Raw genomic sequence first — 23,125 nt, forward strand, 5'->3', positions numbered from 1 at the left:
GCTTGGACATGGCTGCGATTAACGCTCGTTAATTACTGTATTTAAATAATTAATGAACCCTCTCCTCATTATTAGCCCCTAATTAGCGCGCCCAATTAATAGCCGATTATTCGCCCTCTTTATCCCCTAATTACCGACCCAAATTAGCCCCCAAAGCCCCCCTAATTAACCCCCCCGCCTTCATTAGCGTCCTTAATTAATCGCAATTAGCGCCCGACTCGGCCCCAGGACAGCCCCGCCCCCCCCCCGTGCCGCAATTAACGGCCCCGATTAAGCCCCGCGGGCCCTCGTTAGCCCCCCTCATTTGCATATGCAAATGAGCCGCGAGCGAGCTCCGGACCCGGCGGCGGCGGCGCGGCTCCCGGCGCTCGCAGTGACGTCAGCGGGCGGCGACGCGGCGCGCGGGAAGTGACGTCACGAGACCGCCGCCGCCGTCACCGCCTCCTCTTAAAGGCGCCGCGCCGCGATTTTCCCAGGAGCCGCCCCCCCACTCCCGATTTCCGCTTTTTTAACCTAAAAACTTCGGGGAAAAGGAGAGCAGCGGCGGCCTCGGGATTCGGTGAAATTCGGTAAAACCGAACCGGGACCGGAACGCGGCCCGGACACCGCGAGGGGCGGAGCCGCCGCCGCGCGTGCGCGGAGCGAGGCCCCGCCTCCCCTCTCTCACGGCCGCCGGCCGCAGATTCGCCACGGGAAGGGGAAGGCGAAAAGAACCCTCGGAAATAAAAACCGAAATAATCCCGAAACGGCACCAAAAAAGCGTTAAAAGCTGAAAAACGCGGATAAACGGGCTCGGAACGGGCCAAAATGAGGCCAAGGGCCAGGAAAGGCGATGTAGCTAAAGTGTCGCCGGCGGCAGATTCGGCACGGCCGCCGCTCCGCTCTCCGCTTTCCGCCCTCCACGCTAAACCCCCCACCCGCAGAAATTCCCTCCGTGTTTTTTGTCGCTGTTTTGGGGCAATTCCGGGCGTTTTTCGCCCCGGGGAGAGTGAAGGGAAAGGGGGGGGCGCGCGTGTGGAAAGTGCGGGCGCGGCCGTTGGCGCTCTCGCGAGAGCCGCGCGGGCGCGACTTCCGGCGCAGGCTCCGCCCCCCTCCCCTCAGCCGCGGCCGGCGGCGGCTCCGGGAGCCCCAAAAGCGCCGAAAATCGCCCCAAAAACGCCGAAAATTGCCCCGAAAGCGCCGGGAAAGCGCCCGGAACCGTCAGGAGCCGCCCCGAAAACGCCCGCGGGGCCTCGCCGGGCGGCGGAACCCCCCCCGCGCCTCCCCCGGCCCGCGGAGGGGGCGGCGGCGGCGGCCGCAGGTGAGGGGGGGGCGGCGTGAGGGGAATTTGGGGGAAATTTGGGAAATTCGGGGTTTGAGGGGGGGGGTTCGGGGGAAATTGGGGGGATTTGGGGAGGAATTGGGGTTTGAGGGGGGATTGGGGGGGCTTAAGTGAATTTGGGGGGAAATTTGGGGAATTTCAGGGGAATTGGGGGGGTTGAGGGGGAACTGAGGGGATTTGGGGGTGATGGGGGTGTGAGGGGAATTTAAGGGAATTTGGGGGGAAATTTGGGGAATTTCAGGGGAATTTGGGGAGGAATTGGGGTTTGAGGGGAGTTTTTGGGGATTTGGGGGGGTTTAAGTGAATTTGGGCGGGAGTTTGGGGAATTTCAGGGGAATTTGGGGGGAATTGGGGTTTGAGGGGATTTGGGGGGAATTGAGGGAGATTTGGCATTTTCGGGGGGATTTTGAGGGGATTTCGGGAGGAATTGGGGGAATTTGGGGTGGGATTTTTTTGGGAAATTGGGGTGGGATTTGGGTAGATTTCAGGGGGAGATTTTGGGGAGGAATTGAAGGAATTTTAGTGTGGATCGGGAGCAGAATTGGGGCAGGATTTGGGGACAAATTCTGGCGGGATTTGAGTGGGAATTGAGAGAAAATTTCAGGGGATTTGGGGAGGAATCGGGGCTGGGTTTTGGGGGAAATTTTGGGCAGAATTCGAGGGGGATACGAGGATAAATTTGGGGAGGGTTTGTGCAGGTTTGGGGTGGGATATGGGGGGATTTTGGGCGGATTTGTGCAGATTTTGGGTGGGCTTATACAGAATCTGGATGAATTCGTGTTTAGGTGGATTTTGGGTGGGTGTGGGGTGTGTTTGTGTCGATTTTGGGCGCATTTATGCAGATTTTGGGTCAATTTATGCGGATTCTGGATGGATTTTGGGTGGATTCGAGCAAATTTTGTGGGATTTATGCAGATTTTGGGTGGGTTTGTGTAGGTTTTGACTGGGTTTTGGGTGGATTTATACAGAATTTGGACTTTTGTTTATTTAGGGGGATCTTGGGTGGGTTTGTGCAGATTTTGGATGGGTTTAGGTGTATTTATGCAGATTTTGTGCTTGCTTGGGTGGATTTATGCAGATTTTGGGTGGGTTTGAGTGGATTTGTGCAGATTTTAGGTGGATTTGTGCAGATTTTGGGTGGATTTGTGCAGATTTTGGGTGGGTTTGCGTCTCTCCTTTAGGGTCAATGAGGTGGGGGCACAGACCCCCAGTGTCCATTCTGGGGGGGATTTTGGGTGGATTTGTGCAGATTTTGGCTAGATTTATGCAGATTTTGACCGGATTTGGGGGGATTTATGCAGACTTTGAATGGGTTTCTGTAGGTTTTGGGTGGATTTGTGCGGATTTTTGGTGGATTTATGCAGATTCTGAGTGGATTTATGCAGATTTTGACCAGATTTGAGTGGATTTATGCAGGTTTTTGGTGGATTTTTGCCGATTTTGGGTACATTTAGTGCTGTTTTTGTGTCTCTGCAGGGTCAATGTGGCGGGGGCATGGAGCCCCAGGACCCCCCGTGTCCATTCTGGGGTGTATTTATATAGATTTTGGGTGGGTTTATGCAGATTTTGGGTGGGTTCATGCAGGTTTTGGGTGGGTTTATGCAGATTTTGGGTGGGTTTATGCAGATTTTGGGTGGTTTTGGGTACGTTTTTGCCGATTTTGGGCGTATTTAGCTGGGATTTGTTGTCATTTCAGGGTCAATGAGGCGGGGGCATGGAGCCCGAGCCGGGGGGTGACGCCCCCAGGACCCCCAGCGTCCCCTGGCGCAGTTACAAGCTGCTGCTGGACCCCGCCCTGCGCCGGGGGGGACAGAAGCTCTACAGATACGATGGCGTGCACTTCAGCGTGCCCGTGAGTCGCCCCAAAACTGCCCCGGAGTTTCGTACAAAGCCGCCCCAAAACTGCCCTGAAATATCTCCGGAAACTGTCCTGAAATTTCCCCAAAAGTGCCCTGAAACGTCTCTAAAAACTGGCCCTGAAATGTCACCCCAAACTGCCCCGAAATTACCCCAAAACTGCCCCATAACGTCAGCTAAAATGACCCCAGAACTGCTCTGGAATATCAGCAAAAACTGCCCCGAAATTGCACTGAAATGTCACCAAAATTGCCCCAAAACTGCCCCAAAAGTGCTCTGAAATCTCACCCCAAACTGCCCCAAAGCTGCCCTGAAATGTCACCCCAGACTGCCCCAAAATTACCCCAAAACTGTCCCATAATGTCAGCTAAAATAACCCCAAAAGTGCCCTGAAATTGCCCCAAAAACTGCCTTTAAATGTCATCAAAACTGCCCCAAAACTGCTCTGAAATCTCACTCAGACCCAGCCCCAAAACTGTCCTGAAATGTCACCCCAAAACTGCCCCCAAATTTCACCCCAAACTGCCCCAAAACTGCCCTGAAATTTCAGCTGAAAGTGCCCCAAAACTGCCCTGAAATTTCAGCTGAAAGTGCCCCAAAACTGCCCCAAAATCTTGCCCAAAACTCCCCGAAAATGGCCCCAAAATCTCATCCAAAACGGCCCCTAAAGTGCCCCAAAATCTCACCCAAAACTGCCCCAAAATTTCGTATAAAACTCTCCTGAAAAGCCCCAAAAGTGCCCCAAAATCTCAGTTAAAATTGGCCCAAAACCACCCGCAAGCTGACTCGGGGTTTTGGGTGGTTTTGTGCTGTTTTGGGTGGTTTTGTGCTGTTTTGGGACATCTCAGGCTGATTTGGGGTGCAGGACTCAGGGTTTGGGTGGATTTATGCCATTTTTGGGTTCTGACTCTGTTTTTGGGGTGCTAACCCTGTTTTTGGATATTTTGGGGTGCAGGATTCGGGGTTCCCCCCGGCTGGCCCCGTGCAGGACCCGCGGTTTTGGGTGGTTTTGTCCCATTTTGAGTGGGTTTTAGGTGGTTTTGTGCAGTTTTTGGGGTTCTGACTCTGTTTTTGGGGTGCTGATGTTGTTCTTGGGGTGCTAACTCTGTTTTTGGATATTTTGGGGTGCAGGATTCGGGGTTCCCCCCGGCCGGCCCCGTGCAGGACCTGCGGTTTTGGGTGGTTTTGGGGAATTTTGAGTGGGTTTTGGGTGGGTTTGTGCTGTTTGGGGTGTTTTTGTGCCATTTTGGGGAGGATTTTGTGTGGTTTTGGGTGATTTTGGGGTGTTTTGGGGTGCTAACTGTGTTTTTGGGGCGCAGGATTCGGGGTTCCCCCCGGCCGGGCCCGTGCAGGACCCGCGGCCCCGCAGGATCTGGGCCAAGCACCGGGACCTGTCCCTGCCCGTGCCCAAGTTCAAGGTGAGAAACGGAGATTTTGGGGTTTCTGGGGGGTTTTGGGAGGTTTTGGGGTTTTTGGGGGGTTTTGGGGCTGGATTCTCAAGTTCAAGGTGAGGATTTGGGGTTTTGGAGAATTGGGGTGGATTTGGGTTTTGGGGTGGATTCGGGGTTTTGGCCATATTTCACTAACAGAAATTTGGGGGTTTGGCCGTATTTCACTAACAGAAATTTGGGGTTTTGGCCACTTTTCACTAACAGAAATTTGGGGTTTTGGCCATATTTCACTAACAGAAATTTGGGGTTTTGGCCATATTTCACTAACAGAAATTTGGGGTTTTGGCCACATTTCACTAATGGAAATTTGGGGTTTTGGCCGTATTTCACTAACATAAATGTGGGGTTTTGGCCACGTTTCATTAATAGGGTTTGGGGTAGATTTAGGGTTTTGTCCCTGTTTCACTGGCAGGTTTTGGGATTTTGGGTATATCTCACTAATGGGATTTGGGATGCATTTGGGATTTCAGCCATATTTCACTGACACATTTTGGGTTAATTTCTCCTGGTTTTGGCCCCATAGCTGGACGAGTTCTACGTGGGGCAGGTGCCGCTGAAGGAGGTGACCTTCGCGCGCCTCAACGACAACATCCGCGAGGGGTTCCTGCGGGAGATGTGCCGCAAGTTCGGCGAGGTGGAGGAGGTGGAGGTGCTGCTGCACCCCAAAACGCGCAAGCACCTGGGGCTGGCCCGCGTCACCTTCGGCTCCTCGCGGGGCGCCCGCGACACCGTGCGGCACCTGCACAACGCCACCGTCATGGGGACGGCCATCCACGCACAGCTCGATGTCAGGGGTGAGGTTTATATCGATTTATATCGATTTATTGGGGGTTTATGTGGATTTATGGGGGATTTATACCGATTTATGGGGTGTGTGCCACACCGTGCGGCACCTGCACAACGCCACCGTCATGGGGACGGCCATCCACGCACAGCTCGATGTCAGGGGTGAGGTTTATATCGATTTATATCGATTTATTGGGGGTTTATGTGGATTTATGGGGGATTTATACCGATTTATGGGGTGTGTGCCACACCGTGCGGCACCTGCACAACGCCACCGTCATGGGGACGGCCATCCACGCGCAGCTCGATGTCAGGGGTGAGGTTTATATCGATTTATTGGGGTTTTATATTGATTTATGGGGGATTTGTATTGATTTATTGGGGTTTTATATGGATTTATGGGGGATTTACATCGATTTATTGGGGTTTTATGTGGATTTGTGGGGGTTTTGTATGGATTTATGGGGTGTTTGTGGGGTGTGTGCAACACCTGCCCAGCGCCACTGTCATGGGGACGGCCGTCCACGCACAGCTCGATGTCAGGGGTGAGGTTTTTGTCGATTTATATCGATTTATGGGGGTTTTGTATCGATTTATGGGGGATTTGTATCGATTTATTGGGGCTGTATAGTGATTTATGGGGGATTTACATGGATTTATTGGGGTTTTATGTGGATTGGTGGGGGTTTTATATGGATTTATGGGGTGTTTGTGGGGTGTGTGCCGCACCTGCCCAGCGCCACCGTCATGGGGACGGCCGTCCACGCACAGCTCGATGTCAGGGGTGAGTTTTGGGGTCAGTTTTGGGGCGTTTGGGGTCAGTTATCAGGGATTTACGGGTTTCCAGTCAGTTGTAGGAGATTTGGGGTTAGTTATAGGGGATTTATGGGGTTCGGAGTCAGTTGTAGGGGATTTGTGGGGTTTGGGGTCAGTTATTGGGGATTTGGGGGGGTTTGTGGGGTTTGGGGTCAGTTACGGAGAATTTATGGGGTTTGGGGTCAGTTGTGGGGCATTTGGGGTCAGTGTTAGGGGATTGGGGATCAGTTATTGGGGATTTCAGATCAGTTACAGGGGATTTGGGGTCAGTTATACGGGGTTTATTGGATTTGTGATCAATTATAGGGGATTTATGGGGTCAGTTATTGGGGATTTTTGGGGTTTGGGATCAATTACGGGGGATTTGGTGTCAGTTATAGGAGATTTGGGATCGGTTTTAGGGGATTTGGGGTCAGTTATTGGGAATTTGTGGGGTGTTTGTGGGGCGTCTGTGGGGTTTGGGGTCAGTTACAGGAGATTTATTTGGTTTGTGATCAGTTATTGGGGATTTATGGGGGATTTGTGGAGTTTGGTGTCAGTTATAGGAGATTTGGGGTCAGTTATTGGAGATTTGGGGTCAGTTACTGGGGATTTTTGGGGTTTGGGATCAGTTACGGGGGATTTGGGGTCAGTTGTTGGAGATTTGGGGTCAGTTATTGGAGATTTGGGGTCAGCTATAGGGGGTTTATTGGGTTTTTGGGGTGTCCGTGCCCCACGTCCCAGATTTTGGGGCCCAATGAAGGATTTTTGGGGAGGAACTGCCCCAAATCTCAAATTTTTGGGGTGGAACTGCCCCAAATCCCAGATTTCCGGGGTGGAATTACCCCAAATTCCAGACCTTGGTGTGTCTGTGCCCTGGGTGTGATTTTGGGGCTGATTTTTGGGTTTTTGGTTCATTTCAGAGGATGAAGCTGTACGAGCCGACCCCGGGCTCAGTTCTGGGTGTGATTTTGGGGCTGAATTTTGGTTTTTTGGGGTTTTTCAGGGCAGCAGAGGATGGAGCTGTACGAGCTGTTCTGGGTGTGATTTTTGGGGTTATTTGATGTGATTTGGGTCTATTTTAGACCAGCAGGGGATGGAGCTGTACGAGCTGTTCTGGGTGTGATTTTTGGGGTTAATTTATGTGGTTTTGGTCCATTTTAGACCAGCAGGGGATGGAGCTGTACGAGCTGTTCTGGGTGTAATTTTGGGGTTAATTTATGTGGTTTTGGTCCATTTTAGACCAGCAGGGGATGGAGCTGTACGAGCTCATCCTGGGCACTGTTCTGGGCAGGATTTTGGGGTTAATTTACGTGGTTTTGGTCAATTTTACACCAGGGGAATGGAGCTGTACGAGCTAATCCTGCACCCCTCAGGCCATACCTGGGGCTGTGTTTTGGGGTTGATTTACGTGGTTTTGGGTTTTTTTCAGGCCAGCAGAGGATGAAGCTGTATGAGCTGACTGCAGGCTATTCCCCAGTCGCTGTTTTGGGGTTAATTTTGCTATTTTGGGTCCATTTCAGGCCAGCAGAGGATGGAGCTGTACGAGCTGACCCGGGACATTATTTTGGGGTTAATTTTGGTGATTTTGGTCCATTTTACACCAGCAGAGGATGAAGCTCTATTATCTCATTGTCCGCGCCTCCTACATGCCCCAGACTCTGTTTTGGGGCTGATTTTGGGGTTTATTTTTTGATTTTTGGTATTTTCCAGGCCAGCAGAGGATGAAACTCTGTGATCTCATTGTCAGTGGCTCCTACACGCCCCAGACTCTGTTTTGGGGCTGAATTTTGGGGTTTTTTTGGGTTTTTTTGGTCCGTTTCAGGCCAGCAGAGAATGGAGCTGTGTGAGCTGTTCTGGGTGTTATTTTTGGGGTTAATTTTGGTGTTTTTGTGTTTTCCAGGCCAGCAGAGGATGAAGCTGTACGATCTCATTGTCAGCGGCTCCTACACGCCCCAGACGGTGCCCACGGGGGGCAGCAAAGCCTCGGGGGACCGGGGGGACACGGTGAGGGGGGACTGGGGGATTTTGGGTAAAACTGGGGGGGTTTGGGGGAGTTTGGGGTGGGTTTGGTGTCCCTGTTTCACTATGGAGGTCCCTGTGTGTATTTTGGGGTCCCTGTTGGATTTTGGGGTTTCACGGCGAATTTTTGGGGTCTCTCGTGTATTTTGGGGTCCCAGGGTGGACTTTTGGGGTCCCTTGGGGGAATTTGGGGGGCTTTTTGGGGTCCCTGTTGTATTTTAGGGTCACAGGGTGAGGTTTTGGGGTCCCCTGTTGTATTTTGGTGTCCCTGACCCCCCCCTTTTTCCCCCTTTTTTCCCCATTTTTGTGCAGCCGCCCCCCCCCCCTGGAGCCCCTCCCCCGGCGCCGCCCCTCGGCCGAGGGCGCCTTCGCCCCGCCCCCTCCGCCAGGCCCCGCCCCCTCCGGCAACAACGGCACCGCCCCGGAGGGGGGCGGGGCCTTCGGCGCCGGCCCGTTCGCGGCCCCGCCCCCTCCGCCCGGCCCCGCCCCCTTCGGGGCCTTCGCCGACGGGAGCCCCTCCCCCTACGGGGGCAGGTGAGGTTTGGGGGCAAAAACGGGGATTTTGGGAAAAACGGGGTTTGGGGGCAAAGCCAGGGAATTTGGGGGGGAACCCGAATTTGGGGGGGAAATTTTGGGGGGGAAATGAAATTGTTGGGGGGGGGGGGAAGGAATCCTGAATTTTGGGAGGGGGCCGGGTGGGTAATTGGGGGGAGGGGGAGAAGTCAAATTTTGGGGTGCTTCCCCCATTTTGGGGAAGTTTCTGCCTGTTTTGGGGGTGCCTTCCCCTTTTTAGGGGGTTTTCCCATTTTTGGGGGATTTCTCCTGGTGTTTTGGGGATCATTCCTAATTTTTGGAGATTTCCCCATTTTCTGGAGTCGTTCCCCAGTTCTTGAGTTTGCTCCCCATTTTTTGTGGTTATTTGCTATTTTTTGGCAAGTATCCCTGTTTTTGGGGGCTCTCCCCAATTTTTGGGGCTGTTTCCCGATTTTTGGGATGCTTTTCCCCAATTTTGGGGTTTTTCTCTGATTTTTGGGCAGTTTCCCTGGTCTTTGGGGGGGAGGTTCCCCATTTTTGGGATCCTTCTCCTATTTTTGGGGGTTTTACCCTTTTTGAGGAATCTCCCCAATCTTTGCGGGGGGTTCTCAGTTTTTGGGGTCTCTCCCCAATTTTTTGGGCTGTTTCCCCAACTTTGGGGTCCTTTTCCCATTTTGGGGTTTTTTTCCTCATTTTTTGGCGTTTTATCTCGATTTTTTTGGGGAGTTTCCCTGATCTTTTTGGGGGCTTTCCCTAATTTTGGGGTCTCTCCCCATTTTTGGGGCAGTTTCCCCCTTTTTGCCCATTCTCTAACCCCTCCCCCCCCCCATTCTCTCCCTTTCCAGGCTGCCCTTCCCCCCTCCCGACCCCTTCCCCTCCCCCCGCCGCCCCCCGGACACGCCCCCCACCCTGGCTGGGGGCGGAGCCTCCGCCGCCGTGGGCGCGGCTTCCGCGATGGCAGGCGTGGCCTCCGTCTGCGGGGGCGTGGTGTCCGCCGGGGTCGGGGGCGCGGTTTCCGGCGGCGTGGGCGTGGTCTCGCCCTTCCCCTCGCGCCGCCCGCCCCCTCCCCCGCCCCCCTCGGGCTCCTCCTCCTTCCGGCCCTTCGCCCCGCCCCCTCCGCCGCCCCGGGGGGTTTCCCCGCCCCCTCCGCCGCCCCTGGGGGGCTCCCCGGCGCGGGGGGGCTCCCCGGCCCCCGAGGGCACCCCCGAGAGCGTCCCCTTCGCGCAGCACAGCAGCCTGGACATGCGCATCGAGGCGCTGCTGCAGGGCGGGCAGCCGCACCCCTTCTTCGCCCCGCCCCCTCCGCGCGAGGAGGAGGAGCCGCGGGAGGAGCCGCCGCGCCGCGAGGCCACGCCCCCTCCGCCCGCCCCGCCCCGCACGCCGCCGAGCCCCGCCCACTCCGCCGCAGGCGGGGAGGGGACTCCGATGATCGTGGAGGGGGAGGGGCTGGCGGGAGGCCCCGCCCCCCCGCGCGAGGAGCCGCCCCCCCAGGAGCCGCCCCAGGATGGGGGAGGGGCGGGAGGGGCAGGGGGGGGCGGGGAGGAGGGAGCGGCCCCGCCCCCAGCCCCGCCCCCGCCCCCCCCAGCGAGGAGCCCCCCCCGGGAGAACGGGACGGACGGGGTGAGTGGGGGAGGGGAAATTGGGGGGGAGGGGTCTGTGAGGGGGTTTGGGGGTATTTCTGGGGGGGCTTGGGGGCGATTTTGGGGGGGCTGGGGGGGTATTTGGGGGGGGTTTGGGGGGGTTTGACCCATTGATGGGGGGTCTGCGGCAGGTTTGGGGGAGGCTGGGGCACTTTGGAGGGGGTTTGGGTGGTTTTGGGGCGAATTTGAGACGTTTTGGGGCAATTTGGGACGTGCTTGGGGGCGTCTGGGGAGGTTTGGGATGGTTTGGGGGGATTTCGGGGAGGTTTGGGATGGTTTTGTGGGAGTTTTGGGGGAGTTTAGGATGGTTTGGGGGGAGTTTGGGATGGTTTGGGATGGTTTTGAGGGAGTTCGGGGAGGTTTGGGAAGGTTTTGGGGGATTTCGGGGAGGTTTGGGATGGTTTTGGGGGATTTCGGGGAGGTTTGGGATGGTTTTGGGGAGGTTTGGGATGGTTTGGGGGGGGTTGAAACATTTTCGGGGGGATTTCAGGGAGGTTTGGGATGGTTTGGGGGGGTTGAAGCAGTTTTGGGGGGATTTCGGGGAGGGTAGGGATGGTTTGGGGGGATTTGGGTACCGGAGTTGGAGTTTTGGGGGAGATTTGGGGGGATTTGGGTACCAGGGTTGGTGCCTGGGGGTGTTTTGGGAGGGATTTGGGGCCTTTTGGGTGGATTTGAGAGGTTTTGGGGGAGATTTGGGTCATTTTGGGGGCGTTGGGGGGCGTTTGGGTACCGGAGTTGGAGTTTGGAGGAGGTTTGGGGGAACTGGGGGGGATTTGGGACATTTTGGGCTTATTTGGGAGGTTTTGGGTGGGATTTGGGACATCTATGAAGGAAAAGGGAAAGTTTAGGGGGGATTGCTGAGGTTTTTGGGGTGGATTTGGGGTATTTCAGTGGGTGCTTGTGACGTTTTTGGGTGCAATCCAGAGATTTTCGGGTTTCTTTGTTCCTCTCCCCGCTCCCCGACCCAATTTTGGGTGATTTTCCCCCGTTTCCGCAGCTCTCCTCGGGGGAGGACATGGAAATCTCCTCGGACGACGCCGCCGAGGCCCCGCCCCCCCCCGCTGCCCCCCTCCCCCTTCCCGTCCCCGCCCCCTCCCCCCTCGTTCCCGCCCCCCCCGCCCCCCCTCATGGCCGTGCCCCTCCCCCCCCCGCGGCCCCTCCCCCCGCCCGATTTCGGGGCCTCCCCGCCCCCCCCGGCGCTGTTCGAGCTCCTGGGGCGCCTGGGGGGGGGCGGGGCGCGCTGGGCGGGGGGCGGGGCCGCGGGGGGCGGGGCCGCGGGGGGCGGGGCCGGCGTGGTGCCCCCTCCCCCATTCCAGCTGCAGACGCAGCTGCTGAGCAGGCTCCGCCCCTCGGCCGCAGGGGGCGGGGCATCCAAAGCCCCGCCTCCATTCGGGGTGGGCGTCCCTCCCTTCGCCCCGCCCCCTTTCGCCCCGCCCCCGCATTTCCCGCCTTTTTCCCCCCAATTCGGGGAGGAGCGACCCCCGGGCACGGAGCCGGCCCCGCCCCCGCCGCCCCTGCCCCGCCCCCCGGAGCCCCCCGGGGTGGGCGCGGCCCCCGGTTGGGGCGGGGGGCCCGTGGAGGGCGTGCTGGCGGCGCTGGTGCACGAGATGAAGGCCACCATGCAGAGGGACCTCAACAGGAAGATGGTGGAGAACGTGGCCTTCCGCGCCTTCGACGCCTGGTGGGAGCGCAAGGAGGAGCAGGTCAAGGTGGGAGCACAACCTGCCCTGGAACACCCCAAAACCTGCCCTGAAACACCCCAAAACTGCCCCAAAACCTGCCCTGAAACCTGCCCCAAAACCTGTCCCAAAATTGCCCCAAAACCTGCCCTGAAACCTCCCCAAAACCGCCCCAAAACTGCCCCAAAACCGCCCAAAAACCGCCCCAAAACCGCCTCAAAATGGGCAAGGAGGAGCAGGTCAAGGTGGGAGCAGGGCGTGCCCTGAAACACCCCAAAACTGCCCCAAAACCTGCCCCAAAACCGCCTCAAAACCGCCCCAAAACTGCCCCAAAACCTGCCCCAAAACCGCCTCAGAACCGCCCCAAAACTGGCCCAAAACCGCCCCAAAATGCACAAGGAGGAGCAGGTCAAGGTGGGAGCAGGGCCTGCCCTGAAACACCCCAAAACTGCCCCGAAACCTGCCCCAAAACTGCCTCAGAACCGCCCCAGAACTGCCCCAAACCGCCCCAAAATGCACAAGGAGGAGCAGGTCAAGGTGGGAGCAGAATCTGCCCTGAAACTTGCCCTAAAACACCCTAAAACTGCCCCAAAATGTGTCCCAAAATTGTCCCCAAGCCTGCGCCAAAGCTCACTAAAACTGCCCCAAAATGCACAAGGAGGGGCAGGTCAAGGTCAGAGAGGGGCCAAAATCGGCCTAAAGTGACCCAAAACGTGTCCCTAAACTCACCCCAAAATGTGCCCCCAAATCGCCCCAAAGCCGACCCAAACCCCCCCCATGGACCCCCCCCAAATTCCCCAATTTCCCTAATCCCCCGTTTTGCCCCTGACCGCCCAAATTCCCCCAAACCCTCCCGATTTCCCCCGAAATGCCCAATTTTCCCCAATTTCCCCCGATTTCTGCCGCCGTTTCAGCCGTTCCAGTCGGGGCGGGGCCGGGAGGAGCCCCCGGAGCGGGCGAGGCCGAAGGAGCCGCCCCCGGCGCTGCTGTCGCTCGTGGAGTGGGCGCGGGGCGGGGGCGCGGGGCTGCGCGGGGCGCTGAGGCTGCCCTCCTTCAAGGTTTGGGGCCAAAACCGCGAGATTTGGGCAAAAACGGGCAAAATTTGGGCTTTGGGGTGAAACTGGGGGGATTTGGGGCTTTGGGGGCCAAAGGAGCCGCCCCCGGCGCTGCTCTCCCTCGTGGAGGGGGCGCGGGGCTGCGCGGGGCCCTCAGGCTGCCCTCCTTCAAGGTTTGGGGCCAAAACCGCGAGATTTGGGCAAAAACGGGGGCTTTGGGGTGAAATTGGGGGGATTTGGGGCTTTGGGGGCCGAAGGAGCCGCCCCTGGCGCTGCTCTCCCTCGTGGAGGGGGCGCGGGGCTGCGCGGGGCACTCAGGCTGCCCTCCTTCAAGGTTTGGGGCGAAAACCGCGAGATTTGGGCAAAACCAGGCAAAATTTGGGCTTTGGGGTGAAACCGGGCAAAATTGGGGCTGGAATTGGGGGGATGTGGGGCTTTGGGGGGCGCTGCTGTCGCTCGTGGAGTGGGCACGGGGCGGGGGCGCCGGGCACCGGGGGCACTGAGTCTGCCCTCATTCGAGGTTTGGGGGGAAATCGGGCAAAAACGGGCAAAATTGGGGCATTATGGGGGATTTGGGGTTTTGTGCTGAAATTGGGGAGATTTGGGCAAAATTGGTGCTGAAATTGGGGCTTTGGGGGGTGCTGCTGTCGTTTGTGGAGTGGGCGCGGGGCTGAGCGGGCCCCTCAGGCTGCCCTCATTCAAGGTTTGGGGTGAAAATGGGTGAAATTGGGGCTTTTGGGGGAAATTGGGGTGTTTGGGGTGAAATTGGGCAAAATTGAGGCGTTTGGGCTGAAATTGGGCAAAATTGGGGCTGAAATTGGGGCAAATTGTGGCTTTTGGGGGGCACGGGGCCCAGGGGGGTGCTCAGGCTGCCCTCCCTCAAGGTTTGGGCTGAAATCGGGGAGATTTGGGCAAAATTGGGGCTTTTGGGGTGAAACTGGGGGCATTTGGGGCGTCCTGGGGGGAATTTTGGGGTGCTGGGTGTCCTTTTTTGGGGTTTAAGGGAGGGTGTCCCCTTTTGGGAGGGTTTTTGGGGTTACAAGGAGTCTTTTCTTTCTTGGGTTGTTTTTTCATTATGCTACTTTTAAAAAATTTTATTTCTTTTTTGCAGTTTTTCTTTTTTTTCCTATTTTTTGTATTTTTTATTATTTTACTTTGTTTTTTGCCATTTTTTTTGCTTTCTCTCATTTTTCTCTATTTTCTTTTCTCTCTTTTTTCCCTGTTTTTCTCTACTTTTGCTTATTTTACTGTCTTTTTTACCATTTTCTCTCTTTTTGCCTGTTTTTGTCCCTTTTTTCCCATTTTCTCGCGGTTTCCCCCCAGGTGAAGCGGAAAGAGCCATCGGAGCTGGGCGAGGGGGGGGAGGAGAAGAGACCCCGGCCCCCGACCCCCCCCGAGGAGGATGAGGATGGTGAGACCCCTCCCCAAAAACCCCAAAAAACACCAAACCCCTCGAAAAAAACCCCGAAACCCCCCGAATTCACCCCAAAATGCAGAGAAGGAGCTGCCGCGCCCCGAGGGCCCCGGGAAGCGCCGGAAGCTTTTCCGGCTGGACAGCGAGGGCGAGGAGGCATCCGAGGAGTCGTCCTCGGCCAAGGTGGGACCCCTCCCCAAATTAACCCAAAAACTGACCCCCAAAAACTCCCCAAAAACCCCTGAAATCCCCCCAGAAATCCCCAAAAAACTGCGATCCACTGGGACCCCGAAACCCCCCAAAAAACCCCTGAGCTCCCCCCAAAACTGCGACCCTCTGAGGAGTCATCCTCGGCCAACGTGGGACCCCTCCCCAAATTAACCCCCCCCCCCAAAAAAACCCCAAAATCCCCTGAAATCACCCCAAAAAATCCCGATCTTTTGAGACCAAAATCCCCCCAAAAAACGCCGACCCTCTGAGGAGTCACCCTCGGCAAAGGTGGGACCCCCTCCCCACAAAATGACCCCTCCCCAAATTACTGACACCCCCAAAAACCCCCCAGGACCCCCCTAAATCCCCCCAGTCCTCCCAGTTCTCCCCAAATTCTCCCCCCAAATGCCCCCAATTTCTCCCCCAAAGTCCCCAATTTCCCCCCAGATCCCCCCGGTTTCTCCCCCAATCCCCCCAAAACTCCCCCAATTCCCCCCCCAGGACCCCCCAGACCCCCGTCCCCCCAAATCCCCCCCAAACTCCACAGTTCCCCCAATTCCCCCCAAAACTCCCCCAAATCCACCCAGGACTCCCCCAGTCCCCCCAAGTATCCCCCAATTTCCCCCCAATTCCCCCCCAAATCCCCCCAAGTTTCCCCCCAATCCCCCCCAAACCCCCAAATCCCCCCCTATTTCCCCCTGGGACCCCCCTGACCCCCCCGTGCCCCCAACTCCCCCCCCCAAATTCCCCCCCAAATCCCCCTGAAACTCCCCCAATCCCCCCGAATCCCCCCCAAACTCCCCCAATTCCCCCAGGACCCCCCAAAGTCTCCCCCAAACCCCCCAGTTTACCCCCCAAATGCTCCCAAACTCCCCCAATCCCCCAGAATTTCCCCCCAGATTCCCCCCTGTGCCCCCAAATCCCCCCAGGACTCCCCCAATTTCCCCCAAATTTCTCCCAAATCCCACCAGCACCCCCCAAACTCCCCCCAGTTCCCCCAGATTTCCCCCCAAATCCCTCCTAAACTTGCCCAAATCCACCCAGGACTCCCCCAAATCCCCCAGTTTCCCCCCAGTTCCCCCCAAGTCCCCCCCAAATTCCCCCCAAATCCCCCCTAAACTTGCCCAAATCCACCCAGGACTCCCCCAATCCCCCCCAATTTCTCCCCAAATCCCCCAATTTCCCCCCAGTTCCCCCCAAGTCCCCCCCAAATTCCCCCCAAACTCCCCCACAGGTCCCCCCAAATCCCCCGAATTTCCCTCCAAATTTCCCCTCAATCCCCCCAAACTTCCCAAAATCCCCCCCAAAACCCCCAAATTTCCCCCAATCCCCCCCAGTTCCCCCCAATCCCCCTGTCTGACGCCCCCTTTGGTGCCCCCAGGAGGAGGAGGAGGAGGAGGAGCGCGAGGCCGAAGCGGCGGCGCAGAGGAGGAGGAGGAGGAGGAGGGGGAGGAAGGGCGAGGCGCCCCTCCCCCCCCCGGGGGGCACCCGCAGGGAGGGCGAGAGGAGGGGACCCCCCCCCAGGAGGGGACACGGTACCGGAATGGGGACAAAATGGGCGATTTTGGGGACATTGGGGGACACACGGGGACATTGGGGACCCCCCCAGGAGGGGACACGGTACCGGAATGGGGACAAAACGGGAGATTTTGGGGACATCAAAGGGATTGGGGATATTGGGGACAGTGGGGACCCCCCCCAGGAGGGGACACGGTACCGGAATGGGGACAAAATGGGCGATTTTGGGGACATTGGGGACACACGGGGACATTGGGGACCCCCCAGGAGGGGACACGGTACCGGAATGGGGACAAAACGGGAGATTTTGGGGACAAACGGGGACATTGGGGACCCCCCCCAGGAGGGGACACGGTACCGGAATGGGGACAAAACAGGAGATTTTGGGACATTGGGGACCCCCCCCAGGAGGGGACTCGGTACTGAAATGGGGACAAAACGGGAGATTTTGGGGACATCAAAGGGATTGGGGATATTGGGGACAGTGGGGACCCCCCCAGGAGGGGACACGGTACCGGAATGGGGACAAAATGGGAGATTTTGGGGACATTTGGGGACAAACAGGGACATTGGGGACCCCCCCCCCCAGGAGGGGACACGGTACCGGAACGGGGACAAAACGGGAGATTTTGGGGACATTGGGGACACACGGGGACATTGGGGACCCCCCCCAGGAGGGGACACGGTACTGAAATGGGGACAAAACAGGAGATTTTGGGACATTGGGGACAAACGGGGACATTGGGGACCCCCCCCCCAGGAGGGGACACAGTACTGAAATGGGGACAAAATGGGAGATTTTGGGGACATTTAGGACAAACGGGGCCATTGGGGACCCCCCCCAGGAGGGGATGCGGTACCAAATTTGGGGACAAAATGCGGAAATTTAGGGAAAAATCAGGGATATTTGGGGACGTTTGGGACATCAAAGGGGTTGGGGACATTTGGGGGACATTGAGGGACATTTGGGGACATTGCGGGGACGTTGGGGACATTTGGGGGGTTTGGGAAAATTTGGGGACATTGGGGGGACACTGAGGGGGACATTGGGGACGACAGTGGGGGACATTTGGGGGGTTTGGGAAAATTTGGGGACATTGGGGGGACACTGAGGGGGACATTGGGGACATTTGGGGGGGCTTGAGGAAATTTGGGGACCTTGGTGACGTTTTGTGGGTCTCTGGTGACACCGGGCAGACCCAGCACGGGTGACCGAGCCCCGGTGTCGCCCCATTGTCCCCACAGAGGAGGAGGAGGAGGAGGCCGAGGGCAGCGAAGGCTCCTCCAAGCTGTCGCTGTACGAGGGGGGGCGGGGCAGCAGCTCCTCCTCGGCGCCCCCATCTTCATCATCATCATCCTCATCGTCATCTTCGTCATCGTCGTCATCGTCATCGTCATCCTCCGAGGACGAGGCCGAAGAGCGCCCGGAGCCCGCCCGGCCCCCCGAGCCCAAACCCAGTGAGCGCCCCCTGCCCCCCACAGTCGCGATTTGGGGGGAAATCCGGGGATTTTGGGGTCTCCTCACACACTCATGTTTTGGGGGCATATTCGGGGATTATGAGGTCTCCCTGCACTGACCCCCTGCCGTCCCCACACGTATCTTGGGGAGAAGTCCTGGGATTTTGGGGTCCCCTTGAATTTCAGGGTCTCTCGTCATTTTGGGGGGGGTCTCCCCACATTTTGGGGAGGGTTTCTCTGAATTTTGGGGTTTCTCCACTGATTTTGGGGGGGCCTCCCCGGATTTTGGGGTCTGCACGTATTTTGGGGTGTTTATCTGAATTTCGGGGTCTCCCCAGATTTTGGGGGGGGTCTCCCCTCATTTCCGGGGTGCCCCCCCGACTGACCCCTCCCCCCCTCTCTCTCTCTGCAGCCCCGCCCCCCCCCGCCCCGCCCCTCCTCGCCCATCCCCCTCCTGCCCCCCCCCAAGAAGCGCCGCAAGCCCGAGGAGCCAGCCCCGCCCCCTCCCGCCGCCGGCCCCGCCCCCAGCACCGGCCCCGCCCCCTGCGCCGGCCCTGTCCTCCCCAAGCCCCTCCCGCCGCCAGCCCCGCCCCCTCCCCCAGCCCCGCCCCGCCGCAGGGACCCGCCCCGCCCCCCGCCGGCGGCCCCGCCCCCTCCCCGGCCGGTGTCCAATCTGCCGGCCGACCACGCCTCCCTCGTCAAGAGCTGGGGCGGGGCTGGCAGCAACGACGACCCCGCCCTCTGCGGGGCTGGGGGCGGGGCCGGGATCGCCCCCCCACCCCGGCGCCCCGCCCCACCCCGGCGCCCCGCCCCACCCGGCCGCGCCCCTGCCGAGCACCTGGGGGCGTCCTCGCTGCTGGAGCTGGCGCGGGGTGGGGCCGGCCACGCCCACCCGTCACACCCGCCACACCCACAGCGGGGCGGGGCCCAGCAATCGGGGGGCGGGGACCTGGCGGTGCTGGCCGCCATCGCCCTCACCCGCGGCGACGGGGACGGCGACGGGGACAGCGATGGGGACAGCGACGCCCCCGAGGGACCCCCGGCACCCCCAAACCGGGACCCCCCCGTGCTGCTGGAGCACAACTACGCCGTGCCCCTGGCCCGGGCCGCGCCCCACAGAGCCCCGCCCCCGCCGGCCACGCCCGGCCACGCCCCGTGCCTCGAGGAGGTGCTGGAGGCGCCCGAGGAGGTGGTGGCCGAGCTGCCCCCGCCCGGCGCCACCGAGGCCACCACGGGAGGGGTGACGGCGCCGCCATCATCGGCGCCATCGGCGCGGCGCAAACGGCACCGGGCGGCCCCGCCGCCATCGTCGTCGAGCGACAGCGAGGATGAGGAGGGGGACAGCGACAGCAGCAGCGACAGCAGCAGCGACAGCGACAGCAGTGACAGCGATGGCGGGCGGCGCTGGCTGCGCCCCCGCAATGGCGGCGGCGACGGCGGCAACGTCACCGTGTCCCCGGCGCCCGCGGTGGCGTTCGCGCCGCGCAGCGAGTTCGAGCAGATGACGATCCTGTACGACATCTGGAGCGCTGGGCTGGACGCCGAGGACGCGCGGTTCCTGCGGCTCACGTACGAGCGGCTGCTGCAGCAGGACGGGGCCGCGCACTGGCTCAACGACACCCACTGGGTGCCACACACTGATATCCTTGGGTGCTGGGGACACGGGGGGACACAGGGCGGCAGCTGGGGACATGGGGGGACATGGAGATGGGTGTTGGGGACATGGGGGGACACAGGGACAGGCGATGGGACAGTCCCCTTGGGTTGGTGGCAGTGAGTACTGAGGGTGCTGAGTTCTGTCCCCCGCTCTCCTGGTGTGCCCTGGTGTTCTTGTCCCAGTTGTCCCTGTCCCGGTGTCCTTGTCCCAGTTGTCCTTGTCCCGGCGTCCTTGTCCCGGTGTCCTGGTTGTCCTTGTTCCTGTGTCTCTGTCCTGGGTGTCCTTGTCTCAGTGTCCGTTGTCCTGCTTGACCCGCTTGTCCCGCTGTCCCTTGTCCCGCTCTCCCTTGCCCTCGCTGTCCTTTCCAGGTGTCCTGCTTGTCCTTGGTGTCCTTGTCCTGGTTGTCCCTGCGTCCCGCTTGTCCCGGTTCTCCCAGCGTGTCCCGGTTATCCCGGTTATCCTGCTTGTCCTGGTTGTCCCTGTTCTCCTGGTTATCCTCCTTGTCCCGGTTCTCCTGTTTATCCCGGTGTGTCCCGGTTGTCCTTGGTGTCCTGGTGTGTCCCAGTTATCCCGTTTCTCCCGGTGTGTCCCAGGTACCCCAGTTATCCCGTTTCTCCTGGTGTGTCCCGGTTATCCTGGTGTGTCCCGGTTGTCCCACTTGTCCCATTTATCCCGGTGTGTCCCGGTTGTCCTTGGTGTCCCAGTTCTCCCGGTTATCCCTGTTATCCCGTTTCTCCCTCCTGTCCCGGTTCTCCTTGACGTGCCCGCACTGACGCGCTGGAGCAGCCCGCGGTGCCGCAGCAGCCGCAGCGGCCGCCGGCGCCGGCGCTGGCCCGAGAGCCGCGAGCACCGCACGGGCAGCGCGCGCAGCGAGGGCTGGTACCCCATCAGCCGCCGCGAGAAGGCGCGCTACCTGCGGCCCTGCCCCGCCCCGCGGCCCGACCCCGACGCACCTGACACGCAGGTGAGCCCCCGCTGTCCCCTCGGTGTCCTTTGGTGTCCCCTGGGCGTCCCCTCGGTGTCCCCGGTACCCCATCAGCCGCCGTGCTACCTGCGGCCCTGCCCCGCCCCGCGGCCCGACCCCGACGCACCTGACACGCAGGTGAGCCCCCGCTGTCCCCTCGGTGTCCCCTCCATGCCATCCCTGTCCCTGCAGGGTCCCAACCGCGTCCTGTCGGAGCGGTGCTCGCAGCAGCGGCGCCTGCTCAGCACCATCCCTGTCCCCTCGGTGTCCCCGGTGTCCCCTCCATGCTGTCCCTGTCCCCTCGGTGTCCCCTCCATGTCACCCCTGTCCCCGCAGGGTCCCAACCGCGTCCTGTCGGAGCGGCGCTCGGAGCAGCGGCGCCTGCTCAGCGCCATCCCTGTCCCCTCGGTGTCCCTGCTGTCCCTGTCCCCTTGGTGTCCCTGCTGTCCCCTCCATGCTGTCCCTGTCCCCTTGATGTCCCCTCCATGCCATCCCTGTCCCCGCAGGGTCCCAACCGCGTGCTGTCAGAGCGGTGCTCGGAGCAGCGGCGCCTGCTCAGTGCCATCCCTGTCCCCTCGGTGTCCCTGCTGTCCCCTCCATGCTGTCCCTGTCCCCTCGGTGTCCCCACCACGTCACCCCTGTCCCCGCAGGGTCCCAACCGCGTGCTGTCGGAGCGGCGCTCGGAGCAGCGGCGCCTGCTCAGCGCCATCGGCTCGGCCGCGCTGCCGGACAGCGACCTGCTGAAGCTCAACCAGCTCAAGGTGGGGCCTCGGGTCACCCCCGGTGTCACCCCTGGTGTCACCACGTCCCTGTGTCCTATCCCCACCCTGGTGACACGTCCCTGTGTCCCCGTGTCCCCCTGTCCCACCCCGGTGACACATTCCTCTGTCCCTGTGTCCCATCCCCACCCTGGTGACGCGTCCGTGTCCCCCTGTCCCACCCTGGTGACGCGTTCCTCTGTCCCTGTGTCCCATCCCCGCCCTGGTGACGCGTCCGTGTCCCCGCAGTTCCGCAAGAAGCGGCTCCGCTTCGGCCGCAGCCGCATCCACGAGTGGGGCCTGTTCGCCATGGAGCCGATCGCGGCCGACGAGATGGTGATCGAGTACGTGGGGCAGAACATCCGCCAGGTGCGTGCCACCGTCGCCCGGTGTCCCCAAACTGCCTCGGTGTCCCCAAACCGCCCCCGTGTCCCCAAATGAGACATTGGTTATTGAGGACGTGGGGCAGAACATCCGACGGGTGTGTGTCACCCAGTGTCACCTCGGTGTCCCTAAACCGCTCCGGTGTCCCCAAATGAGACATTGGTCATTGAGTATGTGGGGCAGAACATCTGATAGGCGCGTGTCACCCAGGGTCCTCTCGGTGTCACCCAATGTCCCCAAACCGCCCCAGTGTCCCCAGAGCCCCTCAGGGTGTCCCTGTGGTGTCCCCAATGTCCCCTCGGTGTCCCCAGGTGGTGGCGGACATGCGTGAGAAGCGCTACGCGCAGGAGGGCATCGGCAGCAGTTACCTGTTCCGCGTGGACCACGACACCATCATCGACGCCACCAAGTGCGGCAACCTGGCGCGCTTCATCAACCACTGCTGCACGGTGAGATAAACCGGGGCTAAACTGGGCTTAAACCGGGCTAAACCAGGGCTAATGATGGTTTAATGATTTAGTAATAATGTTAGTTATCATTCATCAACCACTGCTGCACGGTGAGATAAACCGGGCTAGACCAGGATAAACTGGGGCTAAACTGGGCTTAAACTGGGCTAAACCAGGGCTAAACTAGGTTTAATGGTGTTAGTTATCGTTCATCAACCGCTGCTGCACGGTGAGGGCACCTGGAGGGGTTTCAGGACCATTGAGGGCACCTGGAGGGGTTTCAGGAGCATTGAGGGCACCTGGAGGGTGTTTTAGGGGCAATGAGGGTACCTGGAGGAGTTTTTGGGGCATTTCGGGGGTGTTTTAGGTCCAGGCCGTGTCTGGGGCCTGGGCTGACCCCGCCGTGCCCCCCCAGCCCAACTGCTACGCCAAGGTGATCACCATCGAGGCGCAGAAGAAGATCGTCATCTACTCCAAGCAGCCCATCGGCGTCAACGAGGAGATCACCTACGACTACAAGTTCCCCATCGAGGACACCAAGATCCCGTGCCTGTGCCGCACCGAGAGCTGCCGCGGCACGCTCAACTAGCCCGGATGTGGCCCAGACTGGCCCAAACCGGGCTAAACTGGGGCTGGCTGCTGGCCCGGGCCGGGGCTGGGCACCAGGGGCGGCCACCGTTGGGGTTTGGCCACCAGGGTCAGTGCTTGGGTGGCACAGCTGATCTTTGATCACCATGGTTGACTTTCGGCCACCAGGGTTGGTGTTTGGGTGCCACCATTGGGCTTTGATTACCATGGTTGACTCTTGGCCACCAGGGTTGACCTTTGGCCACCACGGTCGGTGTTTGGGTGCCACCATTGCCCTTCCGTCACAGTTTGGCCACCAGGGTTGTCCCGAGGGGCCACCACTGACCCAAAGACGCCGGGAGCTGCCCTTTGGCAGAGGGGACACCTGGGTGACCTTTGGCCACTGTGGGTGACCTTTGGCCACCATCAATGACGTCATTGCCGTGGCCACGCCCTGGGGGGTCACCGTCACCATCGACCCCTCCCCCGACGGCCGGGACGTCGCCGCTGCCCCTCCTCCCCCCCCCCCGCACCGCGCATTGCCCGTGATGACATCACCACGACACCGCCGTGACGTCATTGTGGTGACGTCACCACTGCCCCCCC

At 59.7% G+C, this 23,125-nt stretch overlaps 1 protein-coding gene across 1 annotated transcript; it reads left to right on the plus strand.

The window, feature by feature from the left end:
• The first annotated feature begins 1,093 nt into the window (after positions 1-1,093).
• Positions 1,094-23,060, plus strand: LOC131570682 (histone-lysine N-methyltransferase SETD1A-like). The gene is given in 20 exon segments (XM_058823053.1): positions 1,094-1,300; positions 3,018-3,173; positions 4,498-4,596; positions 5,153-5,423; positions 8,114-8,217; positions 8,564-8,766; positions 9,612-10,262; positions 11,404-11,650; positions 11,723-12,115; positions 13,000-13,143; positions 14,464-14,616; positions 14,618-14,737; positions 16,146-16,299; positions 17,528-17,740; positions 18,379-19,380; positions 20,168-20,361; positions 21,012-21,122; positions 21,369-21,488; positions 21,815-21,952; positions 22,368-23,060. Coding segments are annotated over 19 exon segments (4,629 nt in total). The 5' UTR covers positions 1,094-1,300; positions 3,018-3,035; the 3' UTR covers positions 22,542-23,060.
• Positions 23,061-23,125: the final 65 nt, after the last annotated feature.

Source organism: Ammospiza caudacuta, chromosome 37 (assembly GCF_027887145.1).
Source record: "Ammospiza caudacuta isolate bAmmCau1 chromosome 37, bAmmCau1.pri, whole genome shotgun sequence".
NCBI classification, from domain to species: domain Eukaryota; kingdom Metazoa; phylum Chordata; class Aves; order Passeriformes; family Passerellidae; genus Ammospiza; species Ammospiza caudacuta.